Here is a 13,511-nt window from a genome sequence, read left to right on the forward strand (position 1 = left end):
ATGAATGAATGGATGGATGGATGGTGGATGGGTGAATGAATGAGTGGATGGATGGTGGATGAGTGAATGAATGGATGGATGGTGGATGGGTGAATGAATGAGTGGATGGATGGTGGATGGGTGAATGAATGGATGGATGGTGGATGGGTGAATGAATGAGTGGATGGATGGTGGATGGGTGAATGAATGGATGGATGGTGGATGGGCGAATGAATGGATGGATGGTGGATGGGTGGATGAATGGATGGATGGTGGATGGGTGAATGAATGAGTGGATGGATGGTGGATGGGTGAATGAATGGATGGATGGTGGATGGGCGAATGAATGGATGGATGGTGGATGGGCGGATGAATGGATGGATGGATGGTGGATGGGCAAATGAATGGTTGGATGGTGGATGGGCGAATGAATGGATGCTTGGTGGATGGGTGAATGGATGGATGGTGGATGGGTGAGTGAATGGATGGATGGTGGATGGGCAGATGAATGGATGGATGGATGGATGGATGGGTGAGTGAATGGTTGGATGGTGGATGGATGAATGAATGGTTGGATAGTGGATAGGTGAGTGAATGGTTGGTTGGATGGGCAAGTAGATAGATGGCTATGTAGGTGGGCAGGTGGATGGATGGATAGATGGATGGATGGATGGATGGAAGAACCTGGGTTCTGCTCCTGATTTTGCCATTGGCTTGTCACGTGACCTTAAATTAACAGTGACCTTAACAGTCACTCTCCCCTCTGTTTCTTTATTTGTAAAACGAGAGGATTAGATTTAATAATCCCCAAGATTTCTCCCAGATTTGATGTTGGACAATTTATGACGATCAAAAGTTTTTAGGGAATGGTGATGATAGAAAGGCCCAGCACAGTGAAGGGGGGCAGTTCAGTGAGCTGTGTGAAGGCACACAGCAAATCAGCTTGGCCACAAACCATAGGACTCAGCCTGTGTCTACACCCCGGATTTGCTCCTGCGCCTATCCACTCTTCTATTTCTGCCTCCTGCCCTAGCTCTCACAGTCCAGAGTATGGTTCAGGCGACTTCTTTTCCAAGGAGCTGGAGGAAGAGTTCTAAGGGAAGGTGAGGGGCCATAAGATCAGGAGCAGGTAGCCAGCGGCAGCTCCCTGGTCTCCACCAACCTGAACCTCTTATCCATGGTCGTTTTTTTCTCTCTCTCTCTCTCCCACCCGATCCTTCCCAGCTTCCTTGAGTCATGGCTTCTTCAAAGCTACGAGAACCTGCGGACGAGGTTTTTGGTAAGTTCTGTTTGCTCTAACTCTATCCAAGGCCATCGGCATTGGGGGGATTCCCTCTGGGACTTCAGTGTGTGTCAGAGTGTGTGTGTGTGTGCGCGCGCGCTTTGTGGCCTTTCAACCTGGGTCTTTGTCATTACTATCTATGCCAATTACAACAACAATAAGGGTCTTCATTTATCAAGTACTGTCTCATGCCAGGTACTAGGCTAACACCCCAGTCTCCCATGCGCTATATCATTTACTCCCCCCAGTCATGCTAAGAGGTGTGCCCTTTGTCCAGACAAGGTGCCGAGAGCACAGAGTGCTGCAGTGACTTGCTTTAAAGATCACATGGCAGGTTAGTGGCAGAGCTGAGACTAGAACTCCAGACCGCCTGACTCCCTGCTCTCCGTGTCCCCGTGTCCCCAGCACAGGTGATACACGTTACCTCCACATCACATAGTGAGGGACCTTAGCCTGCAGGATGTGCGTGGAAATCAAAAGCATAGGGCACAGAGCCTCTGTACCCCCAGGCTGGCCCCCCTCTTTACACACTGGGGTGCATGCGCGCACCTGCTCCTTCCGTCATTTACCCCCTGCAGTCTTTCTATTGTGTGATATGGGGAGAGACCACCCTGACAGGGCCGAGTTCCCAGCATGCACTGGGGTGGAAAGGCTGTTTCCTAGCTGGATTTGGTGGAGGAGTCAGGGAGCAGGGAAGGTGAAGGAACATGGAGGGAGAGGTGGAGACAGAAGCGGTTGCCCGAAGCCGATGGCAGGTGTGGAGCCCAGGACGCTCACATTTGTGTGCACAAGCCTCAAGGGGCTCCCAGCTTCTCCTCCCCTGCCTTCTCATCTCTACCTGCCCTCCCCTCCTCTCCCCGCCCTCTCCTGCTCACCCGGTTCTCCCCCGTGTGGCCACATGCCCTGGCAATGCCAGGAACTCCTGCCTCCTGGTTCCTGGGAAACTGCTTTCCTGGCCTCCCTGGGGCCCGTGGAAGGAAGGGTTTGCCTCCTGGACTCCTCCAGCCTCCAGCTGCCTCTGGGCCTCAGACTCTTGGGTCTCACCATCTGCACCCAGGCCTGGCCTGACAGAAGTGAGCGCCCCCTTACCTCGGCTTCTGGGCCTCCCAACACCCCCTAACCCCAACTCTGCCTGTTTTCCTGCTCCCAGACCTGCTGAGGTAGCTGGCCGCCTTCCCTGCTTCCTGATTCGAAAGGCAATTAAATATTCATGACTCCCCAGTGCCCAGGGCTGGGCTAACTCCCTGCTGGGGAGAGAAAGAGACAGAGACAGAGAGACAGACACAGAGATGGAGGGAAGCCAGGGAGCCAGGTAGAACAGGGACCAGAGGAGAGACGGGCCCCGCCTTGTCTCAAAAACACTTAAGCCCCCCTAGAAGTTCCTTTGCTCCCTCGAACCTCCGAACCTTCGAGGTAAGCTGCCTGCAGTCCTGAGGTGGCCCAGAGTCAGGAGCAAAGGGCCCTTCTCACTGGGCCGGGGCGGCCGGGCACCAGCCGTCCAGGCGTCCCAGAACGGTGAGAACACTGGTCTGGGAGCCAGGAGGCCTGGATGCTGTCCTGAACTCCCCGTGCACCTTTGGCCAAACCTTGCCTGTCTGAGCCTCAGTTTCCCCACCTATAAAATGAGAGGTTGGACCCACAAGGTGCTCCCATCTCCGCCTCAGGGGAGGTAGAGCGGGCTGAGTACTTACACACTGAGCCTCCGGAGCCAGACTGCCTGTAACCTTGGCCCCTCTCTTCGGCGGCAGCCGTGGGCCTTGAGGCAAATTAAGGCTGCCCCGGGGATTCCCGGAGTCTCTTCCTCCTAGGGTTGTGGGGAGTTTAAATGAGCTAGTGATCGGAAAGCACTTAGAACGGGTGCCTGGCACAGCGAGAGCCCCGTGAGTGGTAGCCATTCTTATTCTGTGGTTCAGTCCTTGCTGCTTGCAGATAACGCTTGGAGAGTCTGTGTCAGGGATCAGGGGGCAGAGGGCTCCCTCTGGAAAACCCCAGAAGCGACGCAGGGGCAGCTAAGGAACTAGGGGCGCAGCGTCAAGGCTGGGGTCCCAATTAGCAGTCCTCTGGCAGGACCTCTCCCCTCGCCAAGCCTCCGCCACTGCGTCTGGACAACTGTGACCGTCCCCGTGGGTCCACCCTCCCCGGTGTCCGGGCCGGTCCCCTCTCCTTGCGGCCTCCACTGGCCCACACCATCCCTTCTCCTTGGAAAGTTCTTCCCTGTTCTCTCTACCACCTTAGCTCTTCACTGTCTCCCAGACCTCAGCCCGGCTACCGAACCTATAGCCCCCAGCCCCTGCCTTCGTCCCTTCCGCAAATACCACTGGGCCCCTATCATGTGCCAGGCTCTGTTCCAGGCCCCAGGGAGACAGCACCGAACACGCCAGACAAGGTCACTGCCCTCGAGGAGCTTGCGTTCTAGCGCGGGGGCAAGCGGGGGACCCACACGGAAGCAGCCACACGACGAGACAAGAAACGTGTCACGGTGCGGAGCGCTCCGCAGAGGACTTAAGTGCGGAGCGTGCACGTCACCACCTTCGCGTGTCTTGAGCCCGTCTCTGCCCGGCTCTGCGCTGGTCCCCAAAGGGTGACTTAGCTTCAATACTGACTGACCACCTCCTCTCTGCCGGGCCCTGCGCCAGCTCTCACGGAACACGGCGGACGGCGCAGGGCTCGACCCTCTGCCGCGTGCGGACTGGCACGGGACAGTCACTTCCGACCAGACCCTAGGGCCAGGCCTGCAGAGGGGCAGCGGTCCTGCGGGGCCGGCGGGATGATGGATTTGAGTTGGCAGCCGGACAAAGGAGGGGTGGGGCAGAGGAGGGCTGCAGGAGCGGCCCAGGCAGAGGCAGGTGGAGACAGGGACCCAGGTGCGGCCGGCAGGTTAGTACCGCTCCCGCCAACGCCACCCGCAGCTCGTGCTCTCTGAGCCCTTAGCCACGGGCATTCTGGCACAGCTTTATATAGTGATCTGATTTAACGCTCACCCAACCCTGCGAGGAACATACTCCTGCCATGACCCCGTCTTGCTGACGCGGAAGCCAGTATCCAAATGTAAGTGACTTGTCCAGAGTCACCCAGCAAATGGCACAACTGATTTCAGCCCCGGCCAGCCAGCTCTTAACCATGGTCCCTATAAGAGCCTGCTGTGCAGAGGAAATGTGGGAAACACAGAAAGGGGGAGCTGGGACCCCTCTGGCCTTGCCTGGAGGGCTGAGGGGCATGGGCTTTATGTTGTTGGCTTTGGAACCCTCCCCCCTCCCCCGCCCCGCCCTGGGTTTCAAAAGCAAGCAATTATGGGACACAGTCAGAAATGCGCTTTAGGAAGTTTCTTCTGGCTCGTGACAAGTGGGGAGGGAGGCGGACCGTTGGCAGGGAGCTCAGGATGGAAGGACGCTGAGGCCGTGCTCAGCTGGCTGGGTCTTCGGGGAAGTGGCTGGTGAAGGCCTGAGCTCAGGCGGTTCAGTCCCAAGGGAGAGAAGAGGTCGGGTTGCAGAGGTGTGAAGAAGGCAGATGGACAGAACCACGGCTTTTCCATTAGAATGATATTTACCAAGACCCTACTATGTGCCAGCATCCATCCTGAGTTAGAGCAGTGAACAAAATAGAGGAACGTCAGCCCTCACGGAGCTGGCATTCTAATGACTGGAGAGACCATACACTAAGCAAAATACACAGCATGCCAGAGAATGATACATGATATAGGGAAAAACAGAGATTGGGGTTCTGGGGCGGGGGGAGGGAATTATAAGTTGAGTGGTCAGTCAAGTCCTCGGTGACAGAAAACATTTAAAGCAAAGACCTGAAGGAGGTGAAGGAGAGAACCACGCAGAAACCCGTGGCGAGAGCCTTGCAGGAAAGGGAAAGAGGAAGTGCAAAGGCCCTGAGGTGCAGGCGAGGCTTGTGTGAGGAAGAGCCAGGAGGCTGGGATGGCCAGGAGTGGAGGGAGCACGAGGGGGAGAAGGAGAAGCTCAGAGAGGTAAGGGGAGCACGGAGTGAGTCTGGAAAAGCCACTGGGACGACTTGGCGCTTACTCTGTGCGAGGTGGAAGTCCCCAGAGGGTTCTGAGCAGAGCAGTGACAAGGGCTGACATGTTCTATCAGGATCACTCTGGCCACCGCTGTGTTGAAAATAGACCGTAAATGGGAAAGGGAGGACAAGGGAAGATCAGCTTGGAGGCTTTTGCGATAATTGAGGCAGGAGGTGATAGTGACCTAGACCAGGGAGGCTGTGTGTCCCCCTCTCCTCCCTGCCTTCCCATCCTCTCCCTGCCTCACTTCTTCCCCCTTCTTCCTCTGCTGTCCCTCCCCTTCTTCTCCGTGTGTATGCCAGGCTCCACTCCTATTCCCCTGGATTATTTTGAACCTAATCCAAAACATTGCATCGTTTCACCATAAATATTTCAGTGTGTCTAGAGGTATGTCGAAAGTGGAGCTAACAGCCGAGGGCAAAGGGTAGCTTGGGGCTGAGTTGGGGGGCTGGGTGGATGACGGGGCCTTCTGCTGAGCCGAGGAGCAAAGGGGAAGCCGGTGTGAGGCAAGGCGGTGGGTTCATTTGGGTGGATTCCTTGAGGAACCTGGGTGCCTTGGACGTGGCAAGTCCCCTGGCCGGCGCCGAGGCGCCCCGGGCTTCGGGGGTGAACCAGGAGGTGGTAGTTAAGTCAGGCCAGCAACTGGGGTGGCTTAGGGGGTGTCTGCAGACAGGACAAAGAGGAGCAGGGAAGGCAAGGCAGGCATGAGTGATGGGATGGGGGACCCTGAGATTGTGGGGGGGCGGGGGGGGGGGAAGAAAATGTCTTAACCCATCCTGAGGTCTGGGAAGGACATCTTCTTCCCGGAGACCCCAGTGCCGAGCCTGGAGATGCTGCGGGAGGGGGGCTTCGTTCCCAGGTGGAACAGATGAGAAGGAAAACGAGGAGCAGTTGGGATTTTGCATGACCCGCTGGGTTTGCCTCGTCTTCCTCCACGTCTTCATCCGGGGCCCAGCCCGGCACCGCCGCCCCCAGGATGGCGGAGACAGGCCTCCCGGGGCCTGGGTTTCCCCCCTGACGCCGCTGCAATCTTCCGGCTCAGCTGCGAGCCTTCTCGGCAGTGCTGTGTCTGAGCGCCAACCCCAGGCGTGGCCCGGCGAGCCCGTCTCTGGAGCCAGACGAGTCAGGCTCGGATCCCGGACCACTGCCAGCTGGTGGCTGCCCTCAAGAACTTGACCTCCCTGAGCCTCAGTTTGCAAGGCTGTACGACGCGCGTAATAGTTGTCCCTCGCTCACTGGGGTGTTTTGAGCGGACGGGGCGAGGTGTGAACCTTCTGGCATGTCGTTGGGGCTTCTTCAAGGGGAGCTGTTATTACCGTGATCTGTCCGGCCTCATCCCCAGCCCTCCTCTCCACAGAGCGACCCCGCAAGTGCCCCGGAGGTGCTCCCGCCGTGCGGAGAGCAGGTTGCCAAACCTCCTCTCTTGTAAACTCCCACCCAGACCTTAGACCAGCTTTGGTGCTTCCTCCCCTGACCCATCCAGACAGGACCCTCCTGTCCTCCTCGGTGTCCGTGAGCGTTTGCCCCACACGGCCGCATTCAGGTGCTGACGCGTCTGGCTTGCCCGGCGACCGTCCGGGACCCTGTTCTCCGTCTCATTCGTACTCCCGGGGCCCGGCACTCACAAACATTGGTTGAATGTCTGGGGTGTGAGTGCAGGCGGCTGCCTGAGGTGGGTGGGCCTCTGGGCTTGCTGTCCTCACGGGTCTGGTCTGTGTCCCCCCCCCCCCCGCCCCGCACTTGGTTCACAGACCTGGACTTGGCCGTGCCAGAGACCGTCAGACTGGACAGCAGTTTACATAAGGCCCGAGCCCAGCTACTGGCCAAGGGCCGGAGACACCGACCTTCCCGCTCCAGGCTTCGGGACAGTGCCAGCTCTGCAGAGGACGGCGAAGGCTCCGATGGGCCCGGAGGCAAGGTCGGGGCAGCCCACCCAATCACACGTACCCTACCCACCCCCCTCTGGCCCGCCCCGCCCCCCCCCCCATCCCTCCAAACCCCTTTCCAGGGAAACCCCACTCCCAGACTTCTGACGTAGTAGCACCAACATTCACATCTGGCTCACGTCAAATTTTACGCAAGGTGTGATCATTCCCATCATGCGTGTGAGGGACCTGAGGCTCTGAGAGGTTCAGTAACAAATGCACGCAGTTAGGAAGTGAGGAGGGCGGGATTCAACCCCAGCCTGCATGACCGAAGCCCCCCCCCTGCCCCCCCCCGCCCATCTCCCACATCTCACGGCCCAGCCAGCCCCTTCAGGGGGCCCCCTCGCAGTTTGCGGGGTGAAACCAATTCCCAGCCCCTCGGGGAAGAGGCGGGGAGGGTTGGCAGTGAGCGGCTGCCCCCTCCCCCAGGTGACGGACGGCTGCGGGAGCCCCCTGCACCGGCTGCGCTCGCCTCTGCACTCGGGCCCGGGGTCCCCGGCGGGGGGCTCTTTCTGCCTGGAGCCTCCGGGGTTGCGGCGCAGCCTGGACGAAGACGAGCCGCCGCCCTCGCCGCTCACACGCTACCGGCCCCTGCACAACGCCACCTCGCACGAGGGCCTGGCCGCCGCCTCCTGCTCGCCGCCGCGCTCGGCGCCCTCCTCGGACAGCTCGCCCAGCTTCGTGCGCCGCCACCCGCGCGCGGAGCCGCACAGCGAAGGTGAGCTCTGGCCGGTGGCGGCGCCCCCTGCTGGCAGGCGCCGGGACTGCAGCGGGCGGACCAAGCAGGGCCGAGCACCTTGGCGACGGGGGGGGGGGGGGGGGGGGGGGGGTAGGACACATCACGGCTCACGCATTCGCTTCCTGTGTACCAGACTCTGTTGCGCACTGGGGACACACAGGTGGGGAAGCAGATGCAGCCTTCTCCCTCGCGAGGCTTGCAGTTTGGGGGAGAGGCCATCTAATAATTCCTTACAGGTTAAGGGGGGAAGCGATCAAATCATCTCTCAACTAAACATGCGGGTTACAAGCTGTAATCAGCGCTATGGGAGAAACGTGCGCGGTGGCGGGGGCGACACCGAGCAGGGCGAAAGGACCTAGCGGGGAGCATCCTGTAAGGCTTCTCTGAGGGCGTGACATGGGAGCCAAGATCGGAAGGCTGGTTAGAAGTTGGCCAGGATAAACTGAACCCTGACTAGCAGCGGCCCCTACGCGTCCGTGGGTTGCATAAGGCTTTTTGCACACATTCCTTGAAACAGGCAGCTGTCATCACGGGTCCCGTGAAACAGGTGTTATTGTAGATCAGGTGTGATCATCCCCCTGTCTGAGATAAAGGCAGCTCAGCGAGGTAGGGCGATTTGTCCTCAGTCGCACAGCTAGCGAAGGGCACCGGAGCCAAGTTACCTGATCCTAAGTCAGAAGGGTTTCCATCACCTCACCCTGGCAGCTCAAGGAGGCGGGTAAGCCACCCCACAGGCAATGTCCTTCCCTCTCCTCTCCAAAAGATGACAGCCGGGACGCCAGCCCCCCTGAGCCTGCCAGCCCCACCATCGGCCTGGATAAGAAGACTCGCCGCAAGTTCTTGGACCTGGGGTGAGTGGAGAACGGGCCAGCAGCAAAGGCTTGGGGCTGTGGGGTACAGGGTAGCACGGCGGGCCGCCCTGCCCCACTCCCCACCTGCCCTCCCCACAGGGTCACCTTACGCAGAGCATCCACTAGCAAGAGCCGGAAGGACAAGAGCAGCAACCGCTTGTCCATGGGCAGCAGGTGAGTGGTGCCCACAGCCCCTCGGCCACGGTTTCCGCCCGTGGTTCCCTGTGGGCCCGGCCCTCGGCTCGGTGCCCCCCACCCATGCAGGGTGCTCTCTCCGCAGGGAGTCAGTGGAGGGGTCCGGCAGGTCAGGGGGCTCCCCGTTCCTGCCCTTTTCCTGGTTCACAGACAGCGGCAAGGGCTCGGCGTCCTCCGGCAACACCACCTCCCCCGCCTGCTCCCCCAAACACGAGGGCTTCAGCCCGAAGAAGTCGGCTTCTCAGGTGAGCCCGTGGCCTTCCTGCCCTCGTGCCGGCCCCAGACTCAGGTGACACGAGGGCACGCTTCACCCTGGCTCGGGCTGGGATCCAGGCCTTCCTCGAGTCCATTTGTGTACCCACGGAGCCATCCGGTGACTCATTAGTTCGTCCGTTCTCGTTCTCGGAGTTCATTCACTTGTTCGCTCACGCTGAGTCGTTCCTTCGTCGTTTCATTTACTGAATTCAACGCGTCAGTGAACACTGGGCTTCCCCTGGTGTATCCCCAGCCCCCGCCCCAGCCTGAGGCCTCCTCCCCTCGGGCTAAGTCTCCTGCCTGGCTCGGCTCTAGCCCCACGCTCCCCGTGTGGTGGGGTGAGGCCTGGAGGCGACAGAGATGAGTGGGGCCCAGACTAGCCAGTGCTTAGGAAGCTCGCCGCCCTCTGGGAGAAGTGACACCGGGGGACAGAAGCAACAGTCTCTGCTTATGCTCATGCTCGTGCCGCCCTCCACGGTTTGCAAGGCTCCAAGTGCATGCTTTTGCTTTGCTGTCCCAAAGCGCAGGCACGCTGCCCCAGTCGAGTAGATGAAAGAATAAGGCGAAGAGAGAAGGACTTACCGCGTGGGTTGCTTGCCAGGCTCCAAGCCTGTTCCGTGGCTGTGCCTTATGTGCTCCCGGGGCAGAGGAGATCAGAAAGCTGGGAATTCGGGGGAGAAAGAGTTCCTTCGGACCCGGCGCTTCTTTGTTGCCTCTTTCCCTCCACGGACTCCTTGCGTCTCTTCCTTCCCTTGTGCTGAGCCCTGGGATGACATAGTGAACACACAGCCCAGGGCCTCAGAGAGCTTGTGGTCTCTACTCAGGCACTTAGCAGCCAGGGTGCCGGAGGCTGTGGTGGGGAGGCACAAAGGGGGACCCCTGACCTAGCCTGGGGGAATCCTGGTTGGCTGCCTGTAAGAAGTGACACCTCCTCCATTCCTGCTAACTATTCTGCCTCAGTTCTAGCCCCACGTGCTCCCAGAAGCCTTACGTCCTGATGCCTCCCGTGAGTCACCGTGTCATATGTGCCTGCCCGGCTCCTGGTTCATGCCTAGGAGGCACTGGTGCCCCGTCCCCAGATTCAGCTCCACGCAGACAGGGGGCAGGGGGTTGGGAGCGCGGGGCGGGGGGGGGGGCTCCCTTGGGCTTGCGGGTGAGCTGTCTTCAGCACGCACCCCCCCCCCGTCTAGGAATCCACCCTGAGTGATGACTCCACACCCCCCAGCAGCAGCCCCAAGATCCCCAGTGGTCCCCGGCAGGAGACCAAGTGTTCCTACCCCTACCACACGCTGTCCCAATCTTCGGATGAGGTGAGTAAGCCCTGACCTCGGAGCGTCGGGTGTTCGGGCCACAGGCCGGGTCACCCCTCCTCACTGTCCTTGGTCTCCACCCCAGTTCCTGGACGAACCTCTCCCCACTGTCCACCACTGGACCAGCCAGCAGGTGGGCCAGTGGCTGCACAGCCTCAACCTGGAGCAGTACGCCGCTGAGTTCGCCGCGCGGCAGGTGGATGGGCCCCAGCTCCTGCAGCTGGATGGAAGCAAACTGAAGGTGGGTCAGAGGAGAAGAGCCGTGATCCAGCTGGAGCCCGAGGCAACCTTCCGGGATCGGGACCCCCTCACCCTGACCTTTCCTTTCACTTCCTTCGAGGCCATTCCCTGACCTCTGACCCCTGGGCAAGGTCCATGGCCTGATCTCTGGACTCGAGCATGGGTCCCCAGTCTGCCTCGAAACTCAAGCGCAGGTCTTCAGTTTGACCTTCAAGCTCCAGCCCCAGTCTCCAGGTTGACCTTGACCTCCACGACTGTCGTATCACCTGACTCTTGATTCCGAGTCTCCCGGTGTCCTAAGAAACCAGGCCTCTCCCTGATCACCTTGTCTGATTCTCAGTCTGGGAGGGTGCTGGTAGTCAGGGGGGGTCAGGGGGCGCACCTCGGATCTTTGTGCTGGGAAGTTTCTGGCCTGTTCCCCACCCTCTGTTACCCTGCTTGGGGAAGGGGTGGTGAGGAGAGTCCCCAGGGAGTCTGAGTGGGGAGGGGCCTCGGCTACTTACTAGCTGTGTGACCTTGGGCACATCACCTGCTCTCTGTGGGCCCCGGGGGTGCTGGGGTCGTGCCACGGCTGAAATCCAGAGTGGCGGAACGGGGGCTGAGGATTGCCAGGGGTGGGGGCAGGGGCCAAGTAAGGGTCTGGAAAGATCCTCCACTGGCATCTTTTCCGAAGGCTCCCCTTCCGAATTCTTGCCCTGCGGGGTCTGGTCCACAGGCAAGTCTGGGGGGTGGAAGAGAGCTTACGCCTGGGGCACAGAGAACCTGGGGCTCGGGTTGGCCAGGGCTCCGGGCGGTTCTGGGGCTCGTTCCCTCACCCTTGAATTCCTCCCCCAGAGCCTGGGGCTCAGCAACTCGCATGACCGGGCGCTAGTGAAGCGGAAGGTGAAGGAGCTGGCAGCGGCCGCTGAGAAGGAGCGCAAGGCCCAGGAGAAGGCCGCACGGCAGCGCGAGAAACTCCGGCGCCGGGAGCAGGAGGCCAAGAAAAGCTAGGGGAGGGCGAGGGGCAGGCACCGGCACCCAGGCGCTGGCGGCCGCCGGGCTCGGTGGGCACAGGCCTCAGCGAGAAGGCGGGGCCTGGGCGCCAAGCTTGGGCTGGCCTGGCCCCACACTCTCAGGGGGGTACGTGCCCTCTCCCACCCTGTCACTCGGTCTGGACCCAGATCCCCCAGAAAGGGAGACCCCAGGGGAGGGCCCTGTGATAAATCCAATTTTAAGGACGTTTGGCAAGGAGTCCCTAGGGGAGCTGGCAGGTTATGGGCAGAGGGCAGAGCGGCCAGGGCTGAACAGGTCTGGGAGCCCTGAGGCACCTGGGTCAAGTCTGACCCTCTGCCCTCAGGCCATGGCGGTGCTGGCCGGCAGTGAGCTGGGACACCTGCCTGGCCTGCCTGCCTGCCTTCTAGAGGCCCTGAGATGGGGCCAGGGTCCCAGGGCTGAGGGAGGTAGGAAGCACCTCAGCAGGAGTGGGTGGATAGAGCTGTCCCTCTCCAGCTCTCCGAGGTGGCGGTGTGCTGGGAGAGCTCCGTGCTCCCCAGGGAGGCCGGGAGGTGCTGCAGCAAGTTGCACTCAGGGTAGACTCCCGGTCTACACTCCTGAACGGGAGTGCGGAGAAAGCGGCATGGTCATCCCACGCGATCTTTGCAAGGACCTTAGGGGCAGGAAGGGAGGATGAAAACCTCCCCTTCCCCTTCCCTGTCCTGTGGGTCCCAGTGGTGAGATGACAGCCATACAGATCTGTCCCTCTGGGGCCCATTCAAGGCCTGGTCTTTGACCTGCCCTCTAACACAGGGCACACGTCTGTTGCTCCCTCAGAGGACACCTGAGACCTCTCTGGGGACAGAGCAAACTTGGGAGCTGGGGGGGGGGGACAGGATACCCCCAACCAGTGCCTAGGTGGTACTGAACAGGTGAACCCTCACGCTAGCTGGGTAGAGAGGCACCATCTAGGAGTCCCCCCGCAATCTCTTGGAAGGGTTCATCCACTCTCCCCCATCTGCTCTGGTTCCCGTCTGGGCCTCAGTGGGTTCCAGAAACCGGCAGGCAGTGCAGGCTCTGGGTCGCTGGGCCACAAGGAAGGGTGGGGCCAGCCCCCTGGGTAGGGGCGGGATCTATCCCCGGCGGCCCAGGGATGACCTCTATCTGTCCTTGGAAGGAGGGGGCTTTCAGACGGTCCCCTGTCCTCAGCAGCACTGGCCGGCAGCTGGCCCAGCTTCTGGAGGATTGGCCAGTTATCAGTGGGGCTGGGGGAGGGGGGCTCTGATTAGAAGTCCCCCTCCATCTCCCCCTGCCTGGAGTGGCGGACGGGACCCAATGCATGCCAACACCCCTCATTCCTGCTCAGGGGCTCAGGCTTCAAGGCCACCCCTGCTATGGCCAGGGTCCTGTCCGTGGGACTCAGCCCTTTGCTCCTCTCTGCTGTCTGTGCTGGGAGAGGGGCTTCAGAGGAAACTGAGGTACGGGGGCACCGGCACCATCTGCGCCTGTTGGAGGGGCTGGTGGGGAGGGTGGAAGGCACCCAGGCCTTTGAAGCTATCAGGAGCTATGTGGGTGCCCACCTGCATGTGAAGGGGGGTGGTACTCAATTTATTTCAATAAACGCTTATGATGTGCCAGTGACCTTTGTCTGCCCCAGGTGGGAAGCTGGGCTGGGTCGGGAGGCTGCGCTGGGCCCTGAGGGTGGTGGGGTGTCAGCAGGTGCTGTACTGTCGGGCGTT

At 60.5% G+C, this 13,511-nt stretch overlaps 1 protein-coding gene across 1 annotated transcript; it reads left to right on the forward strand.

Moving 5' to 3' along the window:
• The first annotated feature begins 1,215 nt into the window (after positions 1-1,215).
• On the forward strand, positions 1,216-12,088 carry SAMD14 (sterile alpha motif domain containing 14). The gene is made up of 9 exons (XM_047081051.1): positions 1,216-1,258; positions 7,037-7,203; positions 7,640-7,928; positions 8,713-8,800; positions 8,900-8,974; positions 9,081-9,240; positions 10,441-10,560; positions 10,646-10,801; positions 11,635-12,088. Exons 1-9 carry the CDS (start codon positions 1,216-1,218, stop codon positions 11,788-11,790), a joined length of 1,254 nt encoding a protein of 417 aa, XP_046937007.1. The 3' UTR covers positions 11,791-12,088.
• Positions 12,089-13,511: the final 1,423 nt, after the last annotated feature.

The sequence above is a fragment of the Lynx rufus genome, unplaced genomic scaffold, assembly GCF_022079265.1.
Source record: "Lynx rufus isolate CCGP_SWC_20201006 ecotype Redwood Valley unplaced genomic scaffold, mLynRuf1.p SCAF_18, whole genome shotgun sequence".
NCBI classification, from domain to species: domain Eukaryota; kingdom Metazoa; phylum Chordata; class Mammalia; order Carnivora; family Felidae; genus Lynx; species Lynx rufus.